This window comes from Bubalus bubalis, chromosome 5 (assembly GCF_019923935.1).
Source record: "Bubalus bubalis isolate 160015118507 breed Murrah chromosome 5, NDDB_SH_1, whole genome shotgun sequence".
NCBI classification, from domain to species: Eukaryota; Metazoa; Chordata; class Mammalia; order Artiodactyla; family Bovidae; genus Bubalus; species Bubalus bubalis.
In genome coordinates this window covers 124,608,768-124,631,803 of record NC_059161.1, presented here as the reverse complement: position 1 = coordinate 124,631,803, position 23,036 = coordinate 124,608,768, and the positions used below count along the sequence as shown (strand labels likewise).

General features: G+C 61.4%; 1 protein-coding gene across 3 annotated transcripts; it reads left to right on the top strand.

Annotated features, from left to right (window-relative positions):
- Positions 1-1,591: 1,591 nt before the first annotated feature.
- ATG2A (autophagy related 2A) lies at positions 1,592-22,648 on the top strand. 3 transcript variants are annotated; one of them, XR_003109653.3, is made up of 41 exons: positions 1,592-1,885; positions 4,192-4,354; positions 4,473-4,625; positions 4,748-4,850; positions 5,255-5,390; positions 5,736-5,834; positions 6,132-6,228; positions 6,321-6,485; positions 6,591-6,731; positions 7,290-7,527; positions 7,612-7,756; positions 7,858-7,950; positions 8,392-8,550; positions 8,647-8,890; positions 9,234-9,330; positions 9,431-9,587; positions 10,291-10,433; positions 10,511-10,650; positions 10,747-10,904; positions 11,366-11,516; positions 11,653-11,852; positions 11,947-12,027; positions 12,250-12,356; positions 12,453-12,545; positions 14,143-14,249; positions 14,472-14,548; positions 15,253-15,423; positions 15,552-15,678; positions 15,763-15,977; positions 16,490-16,698; positions 16,942-17,077; positions 18,645-18,845; positions 19,061-19,162; positions 19,247-19,331; positions 19,421-19,556; positions 19,642-19,714; positions 19,866-19,948; positions 20,185-20,306; positions 20,448-20,602; positions 20,964-21,118; positions 21,774-21,909. XR_003109653.3 is itself a non-coding variant. In XM_025286636.3 (41 exons), the coding sequence occupies exons 1-41, from the start codon at positions 1,715-1,717 to the stop codon at positions 22,250-22,252; spliced, it is 5,823 nt and encodes a 1,940-aa protein (XP_025142421.1). In that variant the 5' UTR covers positions 1,593-1,714; the 3' UTR covers positions 22,253-22,648. The 3 variants fall into 3 exon arrangements, 2 of the variants coding, with proteins under 2 accessions (XP_025142421.1, XP_025142422.1); XM_025286636.3 differs by lacking the exon at positions 20,964-21,118 and adding an exon at positions 22,016-22,648 and having other exon boundaries at positions 1,593-1,885; positions 21,774-21,926; XM_025286637.3 differs by lacking the exon at positions 20,964-21,118 and adding an exon at positions 22,016-22,648 and having other exon boundaries at positions 1,594-1,885; positions 14,179-14,249; positions 21,774-21,926.
- The last annotated feature ends 388 nt before the right edge of the window (positions 22,649-23,036 follow it).

Genomic DNA, 23,036 nt, shown 5'->3' with positions numbered 1-23,036 from the left:
GAGATAGAGAAAGGTTAAGCGTTTTGCAAAATGCAAATCACTTCAGTTCAGTTGCTCAGTCGTACCTTACTCTCTGTGACCCCATGGACTGCAGCACACCAGGCTTCCCTGTCCATCACCAACTCCCAGAGCTTGTTCAAATGCATGTCCATCAAGCTGGTGATGCCATTCAACCATCTCATCTTCTGTAGTCCTCTTCTCCTCCTGCCTTCAATCTTTCCCAGCATCAGGGTCTTTTCCAATGAGTCAGTTCTGCACATCAGGTGGCCAAAGTATTGGAGTTTCAGCTTCAGCATCAGTCCTTCCAATGAATCAGTTCAGTTCAGTCGCTCAGTCGTGTCTGACTCTTTGCAGCCCCATGACTGCAGCATGCCAGGCCTCCCTGTCCATCACCAACTTCTGGAGTTTACTCAAACTCATGTCCACTGAGTTGGTGACGCCATACAACCATCTCATCCTCTGTTGTCCCCCTCTCCTCCCGTCTTCAATCTTTCCCAGCATCAGGGTCTTTTCAAATGAGTCAGTTTTTCGCATCAGGTGGCCAGAGTATCAGAGCTTCAGCTTCAGCAACAGTCCTTCCAATGAATGTTCAGGACTGATTTCCTTTAGGATTGACTGGTTGGATCTCCTTGCAGTCCAAGGGACTCTCAGGAGTCTTCTTGAACACCACAGCTCAAAAGCATCAATTCTTCAGCGATCAGCTTTCTTTATAGTCCAACTCTCACATCCATACATGACTACTGGAAAATAGCTTTGACTAGACAGATCTTTGTTGGCAAAGTAATGTCTCTGCTTTTTTAATATGCTGTCAAGGTTGGTCATAACTTTTCTTCCAAGGAGCAAGCGTCTTTTAATTTCATGGCTGCAGTCACCAGTTGCAGTGATTTTGGAGTCCCCCCCAAAATAAAGTCAGCCACTGTTTCCATTTTTTCCCCATTTATTTGCCATGAAGTGATAGGACCAGATGCCATGATCTTAGTTTTCTGAATATTGAGTTTTAAGCCAACTTTTTCACTCTCCTCTTTCACTTTCATCAAGAGGCGCTTTAGTTCTTCTTCGCTTTTAATAGCCCAATGAATATTCAGGACTGATTTCTTTTAGGATTGACTGGTTTTATCTCCTTGCAGTCCAAGGGACCCTCCAGAGTCTTCTCCAACACCACAGTTCAAAAGCATCTCACACGCTAGCAAAGTAATGCTCAAAATGCAAATGTTTTCAGTTAATTGTTTCTAGAGATGAGTGCTGGGGCTCTGACACTAAGTAGTCCTCTTTCTAGTAAGTTTAATGGGACACTGTCCCTTTAAATCCTCTTCAACCACCTCAAGTACCAATTGGACGAGTCGGCACATGCGCATTCCTTTGAAGGGCTGGCACCTTTTGCTACAGCCTTCCCGCAGCCCGTAGGAGAGGTTAAAGGTCCACCCACACAGAATTTATACGCAAGCGTAAATCAGTATCGAGAGCTCTATATCGTACTGGGAGCCCAGTCCCTTTTTCGCGCCTGAAGGCTCCGCCCCTGCAGCCAATCAGTAGGCCTCGCCCTTTGCAGTGACCAATGGCAGTGAGCGTGGGGGGCGTGGTCGGGCGTCCGGAGGTGCGGCCTGGCACTAAGAGAAGCGGCGGGGTGAGCCGGGGGCTCTAGTGAACAGCGCAACCGGACGGGGAACGCTGGCAGGAGGCGAGTGGAAGCGGCCCGGGCCCGGCGGTCCCCGAGATGTCACGATGGCTGTGGCCATGGTCGAATTGTGTGAAAGAGCGGGTTTGCCGCTACTTGCTGCACCACTACTTGGGTCACTTCTTCCAGGAGCACCTCAGCCTGGACCAGCTCAGCCTGGATCTGTACAAGGGCAGCGTTGCCCTGCGGGATATACATCTGGAGATCTGGGTGAGGATCCGAACCTGGGAAGGGTCAGACTCGGGGGGCTCAGCGGCCTGAGGCTGCCTGCGAAAGGGTCGACCTAAGGGACCAGGCACCGGAGTGGAGAGGCCTTGGGCGTCCGGCCCTTTCCAGGGGTCAGAGGGACCCCAGCCAGTCGTGTCCAGAGCCCGAAGCTAGACGGGAAGGGGTCCCTGCCTCTTCTTCGCAGGAAGAGAAACTGAGGCTGGAGAGCCGGATGTCACTTCTCTGGAGAATGCCAGGATAAGTGTATCAAATTGGGGGCCAGAGTTGAGGGTGTTGTCAAGGGGCTAAGGAGAAGGTGAGGAGGGATTGCAGGAACTAGGGGGCTCTGGTGGGACCAAGCCAGGGAAGTGGCAGAGGTGGGACATACAGCTGGTTGGGGAGGTCTGGAAGGGGTCCAGGACCCTGCTGTGGGCACCCGTGGGAAAGGTGCCCTGACCTCCTGACCCCTCGTCCCAGGCTCAGTGGGTGGTGTTCATCTCCGGATATGGATGTCAACAACCGCGTCAGCACCCTTGTTGATCAACACTTTGTGTGACTGCCACTGCTGCCTACTTCCTGCTTTGGGGAGAGTGGGATGGACCAAATGGGTGTTTGGGGAGGGGCTTGGGCATCAGCATGTAGCATCACCTAGAGGAAAGCCCTGGAGGAAAGGTGGAGAGGTCTGGCCTGAGGCAGAGAGGAGAGAGATTCTGGGCAAGCAGAGAGGAATGAGGTCTGGGTCAGAGGCCTGAGGCTGGGGGCGGTAAAGAGCTGTGACTCACGGTACAGCTGACCTGGGAAGTTGCAAAGGCGCCTCCCCGTAGAGGCGAAAGACCAGGGCTGGCACTGGATCAGCCCTCAAGTCCAGAGTGACAGGGGTGGGCAAGGGGACAGGTGGTAGTTGATGGTTTAGTCGCTAAGTTGTATACTACTCTTTGCGACCCCATGGACCCCCCCTCCCCCGTAGCCTGCCAGGCTGCTCTGTCCATGGGATTTCCCAGGCAAGAATACTAGAGTGGGTGCCATTGAACCCAGGTATCCTGAATTACAGGTGGATTCTTTACCAAATGAGCCACCAGGGGAAGTCCCGATGAGGACAGGGGCTTCTCAGTTTTCTAGGGGAGCAGACAGTGTGCCTCACCTCAGTATAGTCTGGGCGAGAAGAGTTGGGCTTTACAGTAGACCAGGCCTTCCTGAGCAAATGTGGAGCAGAGGAGACCCCCAGGCCCAGAGTTGGTGACATTCCTTAGCTGTGAATCCCTGTGCAGAAGACCTTTTCTGACCTCTAACCTCAGCCTCTTAGGCTGGCCCAAACCTGTAGGCTTCGTCTTTCTACACTCCCACCTGCCCTGCCCTCTGGTTGGGGAGTGAATTGACTCCTAGCTAGGCTACTTTCCTTCCTGGCCTCCAGGGAGGGGTTGACCCCTGGTGGAATGCAAGTTCTTTCCCAATATGCCCACCCTTCTCCAAGCTGCTAGGCCTGCAGCCCCTACCTTGTGGACCCCCAGAGAAGCCTGGTCCCTGGGGACCCTGCGATAGGAGGAAGAGAAAAGCCCGGGTCTCAGTCTCAGTTCCCAGAATGCACTGAGTGACTAGGCGAGTGCCTTCTGTTTAGGCCTCAAGTTTCCCCATCTGTGGATCTCTGGGTAAGGAATTTGCACTTGATCTCTGTGGACCTTCTGGTTCTGCCGTGTATTTTATTCATGGATCCAACAGAGGTTTACTGAGGCCCTCTCTGGGTGGCACCACACAGTGCCTAGAGTCACACTGAGAAGGCAGGTGGGCTCCTGCCGCCAGGGAGCTCCCAGACTGGTGCAGGGGGCTGCCCCTCTATTTGTAACGGGAGGCTCTAGCCTTGTGCCTCAGAGAGAGGTGCAGCTACACCAGGTGGAGTTGGGGTCCCCCTCCAGCTCAGGTCAGCCCCTGCCTGCCTCTCCCGGACACTCCCCTTAAACCCCCTGCTTGTCCAGGTGAATGTGGGCTGCTGCAGTCTCGGCTGGGCCTTTGCACGTGCTGTTCCTATGCCTGGAACCCTCCCTTCCATCCCCTCTGCCTGGCTCCCTCCTCTTCCTCCTTCAGCTCCCCTGTCCTCAGGTTTGAAAGACTGGGCGTGTTGGACTGTACAGTAACAGGGCAGCCAAGAGTAGGGATCAGTTGAGCAAAGGTAGGATTTTGTAAGTAGCACGTGGAGGGACGGGAGAGCAAGAGTGCCCTCCAAGGTGGAACGGCCTGGTGAGGAGTGCAGTAGCGAGGGAGACAGCTGGGTTTGGGAGTTCCCTGAGCTGGCTGTGTCTCCTGTTTGCTCCCAGTCTGTGAACGAGGTACTGGAGTCTATGGAGTCGCCACTGGAGCTGGTGGAAGGCTTCGTGGGCTCCATTGAAGTGGCCGTGCCCTGGGCTGCCCTGCTCACCGACCACTGCACTGTGCACGTGTCAGGCCTCCAGCTCACCTTACAACCCCGCCAGGGCCCAGGTAAGAGCCGGGTGAAGCTCGGGTGGGGGCGGGGGAGGGGAGCAGACAGTGGGAGCGGGCCTGGGCACCCAGGGTCTGACTGGGCCCGCCTGCCCTGAGACCCTCTTCCTACCTGCAGGGCCGGGGACCGGCGACTCACAGAGCTGGGCCTCGTGCATGACCACCAGCATGCAGCTGGCTCAGGAGTGCCTGCGGGACGGGCTGCCTGAGCCCTCTGAGCCGCCACAGCCCCTGGAAGGACTGGAGATGTTCGCCCAGACCATTGAGACTGGTGAGTAGGCCCCTCCACGGCCCTTAGCGCAAGGACCTCAGGCAGCACCCTGCTGCCTGACAGGGAAACTGTCTGGCCTTCACCACTCTGCCTGACCTGAGACCCCCCTTCCCACCCCTCAGTACTGCGGAGGATCAAGGTGACCTTCTTGGATACTGTCGTGAGGGTGGAGCACTCGCCGGGCACTGGGGAGCGTGGCGTGGCGGTGGAGGCCCACGTGCAGAGGTAAGGGCAGGCCGAGCGCGTGGGCTATGTGAATGGGGAGGGGAGCGAGGGGCTGCTGAATGGCCCTGGCCCTGCCTGCCTCCCCACCCCGGGCTCCTAGGAGGTGTCAGGGCAAGTCTGAGTGGGCCTGGGCTGTGGTCGTGGCAGAGGGACGTGGACTGTGCTGGGAGCCTGGAGTGGTGTCCAGAGGCTGGGTGGTGCAGGGCCAGGGTGCTGGGCCCTCAGGATCAGGTCACATGCTGAGGGTCTGAGGAGAGCTGGCCATGGAGTTCCAGGATGGCCTGGCTGCGATGCGGTAGCTCAGCAGGCCAGACGTCACTGACCCCAGACTTCTAGAATATGATGCGTGGCGGGGGACTCCAGCTCGCCGTGGCCCAGGCACTCTCTGATCCTCCACTCCCCAGACTGGAGTACTGCGATGAGGCAGTGCGAGACCCAAGCCAGGCGCCCCCAGTGGATGTGCACCAGCCTCCTGCCTTCCTCCACAAGCTGCTGCAGCTGGCGGGGGTCCGCCTGCACTTCGAGGAGCTCCCCCAGCAGGTGGGCCGACTCTGGTCCTCACAGTCTCTTTCTCCTTCGAATCCCTGTCCTTGCTGGCCCTTGACCCACCTGCCCTTCTCCTCCCCTTCTGACCATGTGCGTGCTCCGTCATGTCCGACTCTTTGCGGTCCCTTAGACTGTAGCCCACCAGACTCCTCTGTCCATGGAATTTTCCAGGCAAGAATACTGGAGCAGGTCGCCATTTCCTCCTCCAGGGGATCTTCCCGACCCAGGGATTGAACCTACATCTCTTGCGTCTCCTGCATCAGCAGGCGGATTCTTTACCACTACTGCCCCCTTGACTGCATCTTTTCAATCCCTCCTCTCCTATATCTCGTCTCCCAGGAAGGACCCCCAGAGCCACCTTTGCAGATTGGCAGCTGCTCAGGGTGCCTGGAGCTGACAGTGAAACTGAAGCAGAATGAGGCCTTCCCAGGCCCCAAGGTGGGTCCCCAGACCTCTGGGGACAAGGAAGTATACCCCATTTCAGCGTCCTTCTCAGCAGAGCTGGTATTCCCTGGGATAGAGCGAGGTCATTGGAAGGGGGGAGCTCACTGCCTTCTAGGCAACTGGGGAAACAGGGAAACAGAGGCTCAGAGTGGTCAAGTTGGGGCCAGGGTCGCACAGCTAGTTGGTGGCCGAGCTCAGCCTGGCGGCTGGCAGGCTGCCTCCTCAGGGTGAGGGCAGGTGGGTGGCCGCAGCGGCTGGCGTGGGCTCCATGGTTGCTCGCTCCTCCCCCAGCTGGAGGTGTGTGGACAGCTGGGCTCCCTGCACCTGCTCCTGACCCCACGGCAGCTCCAGCAGCTTCAGGAACTGCTCGGTGCTGTGAGCCTTGCAGGTGAGGTGTCTGGGTAGTCTGGGGGGCGGGGGAGGATGGCTGGGAAGGGGCGGGCAGACGGGACTGACACAAGGCCATGTCCTCCCCGGCAGACCCCGAGAGCCTAGTGGACAAGCTGAACAAGAGCCGCCCGCTCGGTGCTGAAGACCTGTGGCTGATTGAACAGGATCTGAACCAGCAGCTGCAGGCGGGGACTGGGACTGAGCCCCTCAGCCCAGACCACCTCTCGAACCCCCTTGTCAACCTGGAGAGCACTGGTGGGTGTGGGGCTAGAGCTGGCAATTGACAGGGAGTCTGGTATGGGTACAGGGGTCGAGGGGCCAAGCCCGGCCGTCTCTGAGACCCCTTCCTCTGGCTCACAGACCTCTTCTTCTCCATGGCGGGCCTCACAAGCAGTGTGGCCTCAGCCGTGTCCGAGCTCTCGCTCTCCGACGTAGACCTGGGCTCCTCTGTGCACAGTACCACAGCCTCCCGCCGGCTCTCTGCCCAAGCCCCCCCAACTGGTGAGTCCTCCCAGGTCAGGGAGAGCTGGAGGAAGGCGCGGTGTTGGGTCATGTTGCTTACGTGCGTGCAGGAGGCCTGGGGGTCCACTGTTGGTGACCTGATTCTGGGGGAACGCTCAGGGGAGGTGGCAAAGTGATGGACAGGGCCTGGATTTCAGAGGCCATGACACTGGGGGACTCCCTGGGGGCTCAGGCGGTAGAGTCAGTGACATTGGCCCAAGTACTTAAACTCTTGTAGACTCAGTTTCTCCTCTCGTGAGGGATAAAATCTGACCCCAGCAGGCTGTATGTTTGAGAGTTTATATGTGTCAGGTACTGCGTAAGTGCTTTATCACCTCCAGTTTGTCCAGTTTCCTTGAGCAGGTTGAATCGAGCCTGGACTCAGTGTCTGACATAATGAGGCTTCGTGTCACCCCTGCCTGGCCAAGCTCCCGGTCGGAGTCAGGGCTCACCTCGGCCAAGGCTTCTCCCAGCCCCGAGCCGAAGTGTCTGACTGTCACTTGACCTGGGGTCCCCACGAGCTCTGGGGAGCCTCTGGTGAAGCCTTTGTCCTCTCAGGCAGGACAGCCCCGGTGCCCCCCTCGAACACCCTGCGCCCTGATTCGCTGCTGAAGATGACCTTGGGGGGTGTGACCCTGACCTTGCTTCAGACATCTGCCCCGTCTTCTGGACCACCTGACCTCACCACCCACTTTTTTGCCGAATTTGATGCCACCGTGGATGGGTCCTTCGGCTCCCATGACTTGCACCGTCTCCGACCGCGCTTCCAGAGGGCCTGTCCTTGCAGCCACGTCCGGTACAAGCCCAAGGCGGCCTGAGCATAAGGGGATCCCCGAGCCCCTGAAGTCCCCGCTTCTGACGCCCAGCTTCTTCCCCGTAGGCTAACGGGTGCCGCCGTGCAGCTGTCCTGGGAGCTGCAGACAAGCCGGGGCCGGCGGGCCACCAGCACAGAAGTGCACTTCGGGCAGCTGGAGGTGCTGGAGTGCCTGTGGCCCAGGGGCGCCTTGGAGCCTGAGTACGCAGAGGTGAGGGCTGACAGCCTGTGTATGCGGTGTGGCCGGGCCCGGAGGTGAGGGTGGGCGCAGGGGCTCAGCCTGACCCCGCCATCTTCCCCGTCCCTGCCCAGATCCTGAGCTTCCCCAACAGCCTGCGATCCCAGGCCTCGGCTCAGCCCTGCGCTCACCTGCGCCACACACAGACCCTGCGCCGGGTGCCCAAGGTAACCCAGCCGACTCCAGGCCTGGGGGCCCTTGGCTGTTTGCTGTGGGTGTTGCCCCCACCAGCTTCCCCTGGTGCCTCCCTGCTCCCCCTTCTACCCCATTCCCTGCGCTCCATCCAGAGCACACCCCCAACCCTGGAGCCCTGAAATACCTCTGGGCCACGTGCATGCCGTCTTCTCAGCCCCTCTCCTGGTTCATGGCAAAGCTCTGCCAGCTCGTAGGGCTGGGGGTGGGTGGTAGGTTCTGGGCAGCGTGGTTGTCTGCTTTGAGCAGGCCATGACGCCCTGCTTCCCTCCTGGGTCTCCCTTCCCCAAGCTTGTCTCCTCACAACTTGGGAGGGCTCTGTATTCTTCCTGTTTTTGCTCGGGGGACCCCTGCCCATCCTGCCCTCACATCCCCCGCCACACAGCCCTTGCTGACCTGAGCACCCTCCCCCTCAGAGCCGGCCCCGGCGCCCACCTGCCTGCCATTGTCACTCAGAACTGGCCCTGGACCTGGCCGACTTCCAGGCGGATGTGGAACTGGGGGCCCTAGACCGGCTCGCTGCCCTGCTGCACCTGGCCACCACACCCCCTCCTGAGCTGCCTGCGGGCCTGCTGGTGAGAGGCCCAACCCGGGTGGAGAACGGGGCAGGATCCTCCCGCTCCTGACCACTGGGGTGGGGGGTGGCCTCAGCTCTGATTCTCCCCCCACAGACAGAGCCCCCAATAGCAGCCGAGCAGCACACGCTGGTGCGGCTCTCAGCACCCCGGGCCACACTGCAGCTGCGCTTCCCTATCGCTGACCTGCGGCCTGAGCGGGACCCCTGGGCGGGCCGGGCCGTGCGGGCTGAGCAGCTGAGACTGGAGCTGACTGAGCCCCAGTTCCGGTCAGAGTTGAGCAGTGGGCCTGGTCCCCCAGCCCCCACCCGCCTGGAACTTACCTGCTCTGACCTGCATGGTAAGACTCCCCCAGGAGACAACCCCTTGGGCAGGGGGCTGAGGCCTCTGGGAGAGGTGGGCTTGGGGCCCCAGAAGGGGCTGGGTCATGAGTGGGGTCCAGGCCTCATCTGCTTAGTGAGGTGCCCTCACTGCCCGTTCCCCGGGCTCCTCTGCACAGTGGGCAGAGTGGACTGTTTATCCCAGGGCCGTTGCAGACTGTGGGTGCAAGGGAGGGCACAGGTCCGTAAACAATAAAACATTGTCGTGGGCAGGGCTCCAGGCCCCCACTGACCCACTTGGTGTTGAGGAAGAGATGGGGAAAGGTGGCAGTGACAACCCCCACCCCTCCCCATCCCCTCTAGTCACCTATGAAGATGGAGAGAAGCCGCCCGTCCCCTGCCTGCGGGTCTCCAAAGCTCTGGATCCCAAGAGCCCTGGGCACAAGTACTTCCTGCCCCAGTAAGTCGGGGCTCTGGAAGGAGCAGACAGGAGAGGAGGGCTTTGCTACCGAGGCCAGCGGGAGGCCCTGCAGGCCAGTGACAGGCCTGTGCCCTGGCAGGATAGTGGTGACCCTGAACCCCCAGCTCAACGCACAGTGGGAAGTGGCCCCAGAGAAGGGAGAGGATCTGGAGCTGTCGGCTGAGAACCTGTGCGACCTTCGGGAGCCCGAGCCCTCGCCCTTCTCCTCCAAAAGGACCATGTACGAGACGGAAGAGGTGAGGTCCAGGCCTTCTGAGTCTCTCGGGAGCCACTTAGTGGCTGTGGACCAGGGGGACAAGACCACCTGCAGGGCCAGATAACATGTGACTCAGCACCAGTGAGAATTTCATGTCTTCCATTGTCTCTGGTCAGTGAAGAGTCAGAAACACCACAGCTTGTGGGGCCCGAGAGTGGTGGCCGTGGCGAGGGCGGTGCCCTGGGCCACGGGCCTTGGTGGGGACGGTTATGACCCTGTCCCATCAGCCATTTCTCTGCAGTGGACATTTGGGCCTCGGGATCCTCTTCTCTGAAGGTGCTGAGGGTCGAGTGAGAGGCAGTTAAGCACCTGGCCTCTGGTCCAAATGGTTTAGGTTCAAATCCAGGCTCTGCCCCTCGGTGGCTGTGTCATCTCGGGATTGTCCAACCTCCTGGAAAGTGAACAACAGATGAGCTTCTCCTTCCGGAGAGTGGGTGTAATGACCCCTCCCATGGGGCCTGCCATGAGGATAGAGGAGGTAACATAAATGAGGCCCCTTGGAGCAGGGTTCACATGCAGTCAGTCCTTCAGACCAGACAAGACGGCTGTCATACCTCCCAGCAGAGGAGGCTCGTGTGAATGACGGTTGGAGTTCAGGAAGCAGATTCTGAGTCCGGCAGCAGGCCCTGACCTCTCTCGCATCCCCTTCCCTGCTCTCCCCACCCGCATCCCTCCCCCTCAAGATGGTGATCCCCGGAGACCCTGAGGAGATGAGGACCTTTCAGAACCGGGCCCTGGCGCTGTCCCGCTGTAGCCTAGAAGTGATCCTGCCCGCCGCCCATATCTTCCTGCCCAGCAAGGAGGTCTACGAGAGCCTCTACAACAGGTGATGGTGTGGGCGGGGTGGGGTGGCCAGGGCCTGGGCTGGGCCCCCCTCACTGCCGTGTCCCACCGTCCTCCCAGGATCAACAACGACCTGCTCATGTGGGAGCCCGCAGACCTGCTTCCCGCCCCCGCCCCCGCCGCCCCCCCTGCCGGCTGCCCAGATGCCTCAGGCTTCTGGCACGACAGCTTCAAGATGTGCAAGTCTGCCTTCAAGCTGGGTAGGAAGGGTGCTCCGGTGGGGTCCCCGGGGCCGGGGCAGACCCTTCCCCCACCTCCGGGTCTCCCTGCCATTCAGCTCCTCGATCTCATCCTAGACTCGGACTCGGACGATGAGGACACCCACTTCTCAGTGGGGGCGTCAGGTGCCCCCCAGCCCCTTGCCCGTGAGTCCCGGAGCCCTCGCTCCCAGAGTACCTTCTCTGCACTGGTGACGGTGCTGAAGGGCCGGATCACCGCCCACTGTGAGACCAAGGTGAGGCATAGAGGAGGTGACGACAGCCCGGGGCAGGGACCCCCGACTCCAGAGCCCCCACTGGCAGGAAAACCACACCTGTGTGAGCTGCTCCGAGTTGGGAATGTGCGAAACAGAAGCCCTACTGGGGTCCGAGTGTGGCCTGCCCAGCCATTAGCACCCACCTGCTCCCCTGACCCACCCATGCCACCCCACCCATCCCATCACGCCCCGTCAGCCGCTTACTAGCACCTGCTGTGTGTAAGGCACTCAGGGTTAGGGTTAGGTAAGGGCACCATCCGATGCTTGGAGGTAGACAGGGAGGGTGACCCTTCTCTGGGTGCTGCCCCGGATCTGTAGCAGTCTGGAGAGCGGCCAGAGCCAATCCTAGTCAGACCAGGGTTCTGGAGGCCCCCTGACCCAGAGGGCGTGGGGGCTGCCGAGTAAAGCCTCTGAGGCCAGGCTGCGTGCTCTGTCTGCAGGACGAGTGTGGGAAGCGGCTGGAGGGCGCCCATGGCGAGCTGGTGCTGGACGTGGAACAAGGAACCATCTTCAGCGTCTCTCAGTACCGAGGCCAGCCGGGACTTGGCTACTTCTGCCTGGAAGCGGAGAAGGCAGCACTCTACCACCGAGGTGTGAGGGCTGGGGGCCAGTTGCCATGGGTCCCAGGGGTCCATGGTCACGGGTAGTCTCTCGGGAGGGATGTGTGCCCTGGGTAGAGTGGGTCGTCCACCAACTGGGCAGGGGAGCTCACCAGATACCTCCCCAGCGGCCGTGGATGACTACCCACTTCCCGGTCGCCTGGAGCTGCCCGCCTTTGCTCCCCCGGCCCAGCTGGCCCGGACCATCTACCCATCGGAGGATGGGGTAACTGAGCAAGGAGCCTCGGGCCGCAGAGGCCAGGTCCGGGGCCCCCACATGCTGTCCACCGCGGTGCGCATCCAGCTGGACCCCCACAGGAACGTCAAGGTACAGGCCCGCCTGCTTCCGGCCCACCTGTTTGGTCAGGGCTCTGCCTCCCAGGTCCCTGGGGCTCCTGTGCTGACTCTGCCCCGCCCCCCAGGAGTTCCTGGTGACCCTGCGGCTGCACAGGGCCACCTTGCGCCACCGCATGGCCCTGCCGGAGCAGAGCTGGCACTCCCAGGTGAGCCAAGAGGGTGCAGCGGGCAGGTCTCCAGGCCTGGGTGAGGCAGGCGCGAGGGGCAGGGGCTGCGCCAGAGCTGCCCTTGGACTGGAGCTGGCTCATGGGTGGAGCCCCTGGGCCAGGCTGCAGTGGGCAGCTGGTGGGCAGCACGTAGGGGGCTGGGCTGGGGCGGGAAGAAAGAAGCTCCCTCACCCTCACGTACCTCTCCTCTGGCCCCCAAAGCTATTGGAGTTCTTAGATGTCCTGGATGACCCAGTGCTGGGCTACCTGCCTCCAACGGTCATCACCATCCTACACGTCCACCTGTTCTCCTGTGCCGTGGACTACAGGTACCCAGGCTCAGGGACCTGGGGCCCTGGGGCTGGGGCCAGGCTCTCACGGGCAAGGAACCTGCCCCAGCCCAAATGTGACCCCTTCCCTCCCAGGCCCCTCTACCTCCCCGTACGGGTCCTTGTCACTGCTGAGACCTTCACCCTCTCCAGCAACATCGTCATGGACACCTCTACCTTCCTGCTCAGGTATGCAACCCCTCCTACCCAAGCCCCCCATCCATCCCACCCCAAGTCAGCTGTAGCTACCCCTTCCCTAAGGTCCCACATGCCTGCTATGCGTCCTCAGGCCTCAGGCCTTTCTGTGCATTTGAGTGATCCCTCTCTGAGGAAGTCAAGGAGGTTTCCCCTACCTAGAGGCAGTCAGACCTCTGAGGCAGAGTGTTTGAGCTCTTGCCTGATAATCTCACTTCTGGAGGTCGTTCTCAGGATAAAAGAAAGGATAAGAAGGGTGAAATATAAAGCCTCCGTAGTATAATTTAAAATAGTCAAAACTTGTAAGCAGTTTATATGACCTCAGATTACGACCTTAGTCAGCAAATGTGGCCTTGTGCTCAGTCACTTCATTCGTGTCCAACTCTTTGCGACCCCATGGACTGTGGCCCGTCCGGCTCCTCTGTCCATGGGATTCTCCAGGCAAAAACACTGGATTGGGTTGCCATTTCCTTCTCCTATTCTTTAATAAACCAGCTCACATTAGGGAAGAACATATTACAACACTGCCAGGAGCTAAGTGTATGTTCAGCAAACAGTGTATGTTCAGTGGATTTTCCTAACCCAAAGATGGCCTACCCAACCATTAAAGTCAAATTTAAGAGTAACATTGAAAAATGCCATCAAATAATATTTACCAAAAAAAATAAGATATAAAGCCATATATACATATATTTTTAAAGATTTTTGGGGGTGTGTTTGTATATGTCTCCATGTCTTCACAGAAAAGACTGGAAGGAGATGGATAGCTATCCCTCAGTATCTGCAGGGGATTGCTTCCAGGACCTCTCATGACACCAGAATTCAGGGCTGAAGTCCCTTATATAAAAGGGTGCAACATTTGCATGTATCCCATGTACATCCTCCCATATTCTTTAAGTCATCTCTAGATTACTTTTAACACCCAACACAGTGTAAATGCTACATAAGTAGTTGCTGCTGCTGCTGCTGCTGCTAAGTCGCTCCAGTTGTGTCCGACTCTGTGCGACCCCATGGACTGAATCCCCCGTCCCTGGGATTCTCCAGGAAGAACACTGGAGTGGGGTGCCATTTCCTTCTCCAGTGCATGAAAGTGGAAAGTGAAAGTAGTTGCTAGCATGCAACAAATACAAGTTTTGCTTTTTGGAACTTTCTAGATTTTTGTTGGTTTGTTTGTTTTGGTTCTCTGACCAAGAATGGATTTTTTAAAAAAATATTTTTGATCCACAGTTGGTTGAATCCTCAGAAGCAGAACCCACAGATTAGGAGGGCCAAGGTTCTATTCTCAGAATCTGAGATTAGCTTTATTCTTACATATTTAAAAGCAGTAGGGGAAAAGCAGGACATTTCCCTCCCAGGGCTGCTATGAGTTCCAGGTGAGATGGACGAGCTGGACAGATATGCAGAAAGAGAAATGCTGCCCAGTGTCCCCAAGTGCCTGCTGGCTGGGCCTGTTGTCTCCCCATTGTACAGACAAGAACACCAAGGCCAGAGAAGGGCCGGCACTGGTTTCTTGTCAGCTTGGGACGCCCTGTCAGGGTCCCCTCTGCCTGTCTCTGTGAGCCCCACCTTCTTAGGAGCTGTGGCCCTGCAGCGGCTCCCGGCCCTTCTCAGCCCTGTTCCCCGCCAGGTTCATCCTCGACGACTCCGCCTTGTACCTGTCCGACAAGTGTGAGATGGAGACCCTGGATCTGCGGCGAGGTGGGCAGGGCCTAGACTGGGCTCCCTCCCCTCTGAGGGACTGTGGCCCTGGCCACCCCCAGAGTGGCCAGACGTCCTCCCCCAGCCACTGGCCAGGTTCTCGGCGCCCACAGACACACGCACGCACACCAGGGCGGCACCCACTCAAACTCTAGACTCTCCCACCAGGGCCGGGGCTGGGTAGGAGGAGGCAACAGGGCCCTCTTCTGCCTTCTGCCTCAGATTACGTCTGCGTCTTGGATGTTGACCTCCTGGAACTCGTGATAAAAACCTGGAAGGGGAACACCGATGACAGACTGGTGAGTGTGGCTGCGCCCAGGGCCTACCAGGGTCCCCGAGCCAGAGCAGGTATCTGGGCAAGGGAGCCTCAGGGCATCACTGTCCCCCACCCGCTGTCTCTTTTGCTTCTGCCCCGGGGCCTGGGCTCAGCTCACAGTCCCTGGCAGCCCTCCCCTATGGTTACCCGCCCTCCTGGGAAGGGTCCGGCCCTTGGCAGACATCCCTCCGTAGGAACCCTGCCAGCACAAGGCAGCTGTAGCCCAGAAAGAGCAGGACCTGCGGAGACAGCCCTTGGGGGGTCCCTGATTTCCCTGTCTGTAAAAGACAGTTACTAGGCCTGGGGGCTCAGTTGGTAAAGAATCTGCCTGCAATGTAAGAGAACCAGGTTCAATCCCTGGGTGGGGACAATCCCCTGGAGAAGGAAATAGCAACCCACTCCAGTATTCTTGCCTGGAAAGCCCCTTCGACAGAGGAGCCTGGTGGACTACAGTCCATGGGATCGCCAAGAGTCGGACACGACTGAGCAACTAAACCCCCACCACAGGCCCCGGCTCACCGGGCTGTGGTGCAGGACTCGGGAGCCTGGAGGCACAGAAGAGCCCCCGTGCCTCCTCGGACAGCCCTGGGCGAAGCCCCTTTTCCCTCAGGCTGAGTGTGCCCGTGTGTTCAGTGGGTTGTTGACGGACCACCCCAGGGCTGACCCCCGCCCCACCCCGCCCCGCAGAGCCAGCCGCTGTTCGAGCTGCGCTGCTCCAACAATGCGATGCACGTGCACAGCTGCGCTGACTCCTGTGCCCTGCTGATCAACCTGCTGCAGTACCTGACGCGCGCGGGGGACCTGCACCCCCCACCCCGGCCGCCCAGCCCCACGGAGATCGCCGGCCAGAAGGTGCAGGTGAGGCCTGGCCCCACCATTCCCGGAGCTCCGCCCAGGCCCGTCCCCTGCTGCGGCCCCCACTAGGGCCCTGGGGCCCACCCCTCCCTCCTAACTCGAGCTCACCAGTGCCCCCCTGCCCGGCCCAGCTCTCAGAAAGCCCCGCCTCCCTGCCCTCATGCCCGCCGGTGGAGACGGCCCTCATCAACCAGCGGGACCTGACGGACGCCCTCCTGGACACCGAGCGCAGCCTGCGGGAGCTGGCGCAGGCCTCAGGTGGGGTCAGGGTGCAGTGGGGTCAGCAGACACAGTCAGCACCCACACCAGGCAGCCCCCTCAACCGGCCCCTCTCCACCACAGGCAGCCCCTTCTTCCAGGCCTCTCCAGTGTCAGTCTACCTGTTCCCCGGAGAACGGAGTGGGGCTCAACCCCCCTCACCCGCTGCTGGGGCCCCCACTGGCAGCTTGGGGTCCCGCTCTGGGGCCAAAGAAGCTGAAAAGGAAGACGAGGGGGATGGAGACACTTTGGACAGCGATGAGTTCTGCATCCTGGACGCTCCTGGCCTGGGCATCCTGGTGTGTGGTGGGCAGGCTGGGCAGGGCCAGGAAGGGGGTGCTCAGTTTGGGGCCTCCTAGAGCTCCCACTGTGGGAGAGGCAGGAGGTGGTCACCTGCCAGGATGCGGGTTGGAACCACAGGTAGGGCTGAGAAGGGCTCCCTGGGGAGGCAGCCCTCACTGTGGGCTTGGAAGAAGTTGACAAAGGTCCAGAGGAAGTGACAAGGCATGGAGTCTGGGGCAGAGGGGTGGGGACATTGAGGGTCGGGAGGGAGAGGAGCACCATTCGCTGTGAGGGTGCTGGCCTCCCGGCTGCCCGGTGCCATTGGGAATGCCCGAGCTCCCTGTCACACGCAAGCAAGACCTTAGTTCAGGGAGGCAGGGCTGGCAGGAGCACGGGGCACTCAGGCCCCTCCAGGTCACAGTCCATGAGACTCCCCTTTTGTGAAATAGGGGAGAGGGGTGTGAGGATGGGGGAAACAAGCGGCCTGGACCGGGGGAGCTGCTGTGCTCACGTGGCGTCCCCCCTGCAGCCCGCCGACGGGGAGCCCGTGGTGACGCAGCTGCACCCAGGCCCCATTGTAGTGCAGGACGGGCACTTTGCGCAGCCACTGGGCAGCACGGACCTGCTGCGGGCACCTGCCCACTTCCCCGTGCCCAGCAGTCGAGTGGTGCTGCGTGAGGTCTCCCTCGTCTGGCACCTCTATGGCGGCCGAGACTTTGGCCCCCACCCTGGCCACAGGTGAGAAGGAGCGGGTGCGGGTGGCAGTGGGGCCCCCAGGAGATGGGGCCCAGGCTGGGGTCCAGTTCTGACCTTCGGCAGCTGGTGACCTTGAACCCAAGCCTCATCTTCTGGCCTTAAGGCTTCCTCTTCCCCATGCCCTGCCAACTTCCCAGGGGGAGGGTCTCTGGCCCCAACTCTGACCGGAGGGAACGTGGGAAGGGGGTTCCCTCTGAGTCAACTCGTCCCTGTTCCTCTGCCCAGGGCAAGGGTCAGCCTCTCAGGCCCCCGGAGTTCCCCTTCTCGCAGCTCCGGCCCCAACCGGCCCCAGAACTCCTGGCGTGCACAGGGGGGCAGTGGGAGGCAGCACCACGTCCTTATGGAGATCCAGCTTAGCAAGGTGAGCGGGGGGCTTGGGCAGAGGAAGCAGGGGGGCGACCGGGGTCAGCAAGGTGAGCCAGGAGCTTGGGTGCAGAAGGTGGGGGTGGGGACCGGGGTCAGCAAGGTAAGCCGGGGGCTCGAGCACAGAAGGCAGACTGGGTGGGGGACCAGAACAGGCCCTTCCCTCCCAGCTGCCCAGCTAGCGCTTCACTCCACGGAACCCGCGGGTCGTGCACTCAGTCAGCTGCTGCTATGCTGTTCTAAGTGCTGGATGCAGCGATGAGCAAAGCAGACAGAAACCTGCCTTCCTGTCCCTTGTGTCACAGTAGAGGGAGCCTGATAAGACTACACGTGCGCATGTGCTAAGTCACTTCAGTCGTGTCCAACTCTATGGACAGGCTCCTCTGTCCATGGGATCCTCCAGGCGACAATACTGGAGTGGATTGCCATGCCCGCCTCCAAAGACTAGATATACATATACTCAAATGTGATAAGTGCTTGGGGAATGTGAACAGAGAGAGGGCTCAGGGAGCACTGGGGAGGGCTGGAAGGTGCTCGTGGAAATGTGCCGTTTTGCACAAAGGTGTGAGAAGTGAGCCAGGAGGAGGTTTTCAGGCAGAGGGCACAGCGCAAGGGCTACAAGCCAGGAGCATCCCTTGCATGTTCTGGGACCAGCAAGGAGGCCGGCGAGACTGCCGCTGAGAAGGGCGGGGAGCGATAGGAGACGAGGCCGGAGATCCGACCCCGGGCAGGCTGCATAGGGCCTGAGGACCACGAGCGGTTCTGGGTTTTACCAGAGGGACGGCGGAAAGAACCACAGGGTGAGCTGCTGGACTGAGTGTCCATGAGGGAGAGAGCGGGCCAGGCTGGCCTGAGAAATGGTGCAGGTCAAGGGCCACTCACTGAGAGTGAGCCCACACAGACCCACTCCCCAAGCTCACAAGGGCGCTGGTGCTGAGAGAACTCCGGTGGAAGTGCTTCAGGGGGGTGGTGAGTGCTCTGCAGACTGCAGACAGGACAGGGAACTGGTGACAGTGCCGAGTGATGGGGAGAGAAGGCCGGGCAAGGGCCTGCGGCTGAGGGAGGCTTTGACCTGTCAAGGGCAGAGAGGCCAGGGTGCCGCACGTCAAGGGCAAGGGCTGAGGGGGGCTTGGAGGGAGAGCAAGGCCTAGCAAGGCCACGGGAGGAGTCTGCAGGCGTGGGGTGGGCAGGCGAACACTTCACGAAGGCCCCTCTGGGTGGAAGGAGAAGGGGCTGGAGGGGGTGAGCAGGGGGGTGTTCAGAGGAGGGGGAACGGCAGCCCCGGGCCAGGGGCAGCTGCGGAGGTGACAGAGTGTGGAGGGACTGGAGGGATTGTAGAGGAGGCAGGACTGACAGCCGCGGCGATGGAGAGATGCCGGGAGGACCGCACCAGGTCTGCCCTCGAGAGTGACGGGGGCGCCGGTACCACTCAGGGGACGGGAGGGCTGTGAGAACGGGCCTGCGGGTTCATCAGAGGCTGTGCGGAGCGTGAGGTGCCGGCAGGGCAGCCACGTGGGGCTGAGAGTGCGGGGAGTGGCCCGCTCAGGCCGCCATGCGCCCCGCAGGTGAGCTTCCAGCACGAGGCGTACCCAGCTGAGCCAGGCCCCGTCGCCCCCGGCCGGGAGCTGGAGGAGCAGCCGCTGTCCCGCCAGGTGTTCATCGTGCAGGAGCTGGAGGTGCGCGACCGGCTGGCTTCCTCCCAGATCAACAAGTTCCTGTATCTCCACACGAGCGAGCGCATGCCGCGGCGCACCCACTCCAACATGGTACGGGCCCCGCGGGCCGCTGCGGGCCGCACACAGCCACACACGAGCCCGCAGGCACGCGTGCGTGCGCATGCGCCCGCACACACACATCCGGGAGGGTGGGAGCACAGGCGGGCTTCTTGGAGGTAGCGGCCTCTGCAGGACCCGCTGGGTGAGCGGTGGGCGGATGGGGGCCTGAGGCGCAGCGGGGCCCAGAGCTCACCTCCTGCCTTCAGCTCAAGGTCAAAGCGCTGCACGTGGCCCCCGTGACCAACCTGGGGGGCCCCGAGTGCTGCCTCCGCGTCTCGCTGCTGCCCCTGCGGCTCAACGTGGATCAGGTGAGCGGGCCACGTGGGGACACAGCCTGAGCCGAGCCCGCTGCCCCCCCTGGCCTCTGAGTCTGACCCCCTCACTCCCCGCAGGACGCCCTGCTCTTCCTCAGGGACTTCTTCACCACCCTGGCGGCCAGCATCAACCCCATGGTCCCAGCAGAGACCTCAACTGAAGGTGAGCAACTGGGCTGGCGAGGGGAGGGTCCCTGCCTCACCACCATGCCTGGGCCCACCCCCAGTCTGTCCCCGCCATCTCCCCTCCAGCTCGCCCTGAGACCCCGGTCCCGCCCAGTGGCCCCCAGGAAGGGCAGCCCGAGGGTGTGGAGACCACCAGCTCCCAGGAGGCCGCAGGCGGTAGGCACGGCACCGCCCCCACTGAGCAGCAGCCCATCTACTTCAGGTAGGGCGTTGGGCTGGGGACCCTGGGCCAGGCCGCAGGGGGCCAGGCCAGTGACCTCAGGACCCTCTCCCCACTCCCCACCCAGGGAGTTCCGCTTCACGTCTGAAGTGCCCATTTGGCTGGATTACCATGGCAAGCACGTCACCATGGACCAGGTGGTGAGTGGGCTGTCAGGTCCCAGTCCTGCTGTGGCCTTGGGAGGCCAGGGGGCCAGGCAGTACCGGCCGCTGTCAGCCTCTAGTGGCTCCGGGGGGCTGGGCCGGTCCCTGGGCCCCAGGGTGTAAACTCCAGCTCCTCTCCCCTCCGCAGGGCACTTTCGCAGGTCTCCTCATCGGCCTGGCCCAGCTCAACTGCTCAGAGCTGAAGCTAAAGCGGCTCTGCTGCCGGCATGGGTGAGCCTCCAGGCCTTTCGCAGGGCCCTCTCTCTGTTCCTGACTCGGGCCTTGGCCAAGACCTCACCCTTCTGGCACCTCAGTTTTGTCCTCTGTGAAATGGGCTCAGTCAGTCCCTCCATACAGGGCTGGGTGGAGCTGCAGGGTGTGTTGGGGTGCCTTGGGTCCCTCTGGCCCTGTGACCCCTCAGTGAGGGGCTCTGCCCGCCCCACCCTCCTCTCCCCACCCTATCCCAGGCTCCTGGGTGTGGACAAGGTGCTGGGCTACGCGCTCAATGAGTGGCTGCAGGACATCCGCAAGAATCAGCTGCCGGGCTTGCTGGGGGGCGTGGGCCCCATGCACTCAGTCGTCCAGCTCTGTGAGTATCTGACTTTGGGCGCTCTGGAAACTGCCATACTTGGGCAGCCTAGAAGCCGCTCTGGGGAGTTAAGTGGACGAGTTCCCGCAGCAGGGTAGGTGGGGGCAGCCTCGGGCATCTCTGACCACCCCGTCCCCACAGTCCAAGGGTTCCGGGACCTGCTTTGGCTGCCCATCGAGCAGTACAGGAAGGACGGCCGCCTCATGCGGGGGCTGCAGCGCGGCGCTGCCTCCTTCGGCTCGTCCACAGCCTCGGCCGCCTTGGAACTCAGCAACCGGCTGGTGCAAGCTATCCAGGTGAGTGGATCCCCAGCGTCCAGGGCGGGGAGGCTCTGCTCCACAGTGCCCAGTTCCCTCCTCATAGCTCTACCGAGCGTGGGCAGTCCGGACGTGTGAGATCTTAGGAACAGTCACAGAGACAAGAGGCCAGGTGACCGGCCTGGAGCCCCCGTGGCTCCTTTGTGGGAGTGTCAGGCCCCCAGCTTTAGAGCCCACTAGGTGTCCATTCAGAGAAGGCAATGGCACCCCACTCCAGGACCCTTGCCTGGAAAATCCCATGGATGGAGGAGCCTGGTGGGCTGCAGTCCATGGGGTCGAAAAGAGTCGGACACGACTGAGCAACTTCACTTTCGATTTTCACTTTCATGCATTGGAGAAGGAAGTGACAACCCACTCCAGTGTTCTTGCCTGGAGAATCCCAGGGACGGGGGAGCCTGGTGGGCTGCTGTCTATGGGGTCGAACAGAGTCGGACACGGCTGAAGCGACTTAGCAGCAGCAGCAGCAGGTGTCCATTCATGGCACTGTCCTGACAGGTGGGGAAGGAGCTGGTTCTCTTGAATAAACCAGAGATTGACCCTGGTGCTTCACCAGGCCTGGGCAGGAAGCCCGGGGGTTATCCTGCGAGCAGTTGTAGATGAGTGTCCTGGGTTCTGGAGTAGAGGGGGCCGGATGGACAGGTGTGTGCATCCATCCTCAGAAGTGAGCAGGGAGTGTGCAGATCCTCAGGGCAGTTGAGGAGGGGCAGGCAGGATCTCTCGAGAGGAGGCTGGAGGGATAAGCGGGTATCTGAGGCCCTCCCAGGGCAGTGAGCTGGGGTGTGGCCCGGCCAGATGAGGAGGCCGGGTGAGGGGAACGACGCTGGGGGTGGGAGAGGGGAACCCAGGTCTCTGTCAGGGCCGCCTCTGGGGCTCACGAGGAGCAGCTGGGGAGGGCAAGGCGCTGGGCTCGGGCTGCGTCTGTGGTGCCGCTAGACAGGCAGGAGGAGGGGTGTGGGTCCAGAGGACGTTTGGGGAGTCCCCTCAGGAGGCATGAGGTCACCTGAAAGCCACCTGACGTGGGGGCTGGGAGCTTGGCAGGACCTCAGAAGCAGCACAGTACAGTGTGGCTGTGGGGGAGGCAGGGATTGTGGGGAGGTAGTGGGCTCCCTCCTGGTCCTGTCTCCTCATCTGCTGTCCCTCTCGCCCCCAGGCCACAGCTGAGACCGTGTATGACATCCTGTCCCCAGCGGCGCCCATCTCGCGCTCCCTGCAGGACAAGCGCTCCGTACGGAGGCTGCGGAAGGGCCAGCAGCCAGCCGACCTCCGGGAGGGCGTGGCCAAGGCCTATGACACGGTTCGAGAGGTAAGGAGGCTCAGCCCCGCTCCCAGTCGTCCCACGTCCACACCCACACCCCCTCCACAGACCCCCGCACTGACCGCCGGCCTCCACAGGGCATCCTGGACACAGCTCAGACCATCTGCGAGGTGGCGTCTCGGGGCCACGAACAGAAGGGGCTGACCGGCGCCGTGGGGGGCGTGATCCGCCAGCTGCCCCCGACCGTGGTGAAGCCCCTCATCCTGGCCACCGAGGCCACGTCCAACCTGCTGGGAGGGATGCGCAACCAGATCCTCCCCGACGCGCACAAGGACCACGCTCTGAAGTGGCGTCTGGACGAGGCCCGGGACTGAGCGCAGGCCCCGGGACCCCACCTCGCCCGGCCAGCCCAGGGGCATCTCCGGAGCGCTGCGGCCCCCCGCCGGATGGGCCAGGCCTTCAGAAACGGACCAGGAAGGACCCTGACGGGCCCACCCACTGTGAGAGTGGACCTTCCCTGCCTGGGGCCTCGGCCCTGTCTCTGCACTTTCCCTCCCGGGAGAAAGGACACCGCGCCCCCCACCACCTGGGCCCACACCGCTGCCTTGTTCCAGAATGGAGGCTCTCGGACCCGGACCCACTCAGCCAAGTGTCTTTCTGTGTCTCGGCGGGAGATGGGGGCACGGATACCGTGTGGCTCAATGTATTTTTAAGCTCCTTGAGCGTGTGGGTCAGTGTCTGCATGACGTGGAATAAACTGCCCACCGCCAGCCCCTCCTGTGTACCTGCAGTGCCCCAGCCTCGACCTGCACCGCCCCGTCCCCAGCTCTACCCAGCACTGCCCAGCTCACCACCAGGGGTTGCCACACCCTCTTCACGCACCCAGCAGGTGAACAGCCCCCCGCCCACCACCACCCACCCACTGCCCCCGGCCTCGAACCCAGCCACCTGCCCGCCTCTCTGCTCCTCCCCTCCGCTGCCCTGTTGATGCTCTGGGCCCCTCGCCCCTCTCCAGAGGGACTGTCACCCTGGCACCACTTGTGACCTGGCGGGCGCTGAGTGGAGAGGAGAGGAGGAGTGGTCCTTGGAGCCCACCTCACCCAGACCATGTTTCTTGGCTCCTCCCCCAAAAAGCCCAATCCAGCCCTCCCTGGGGCG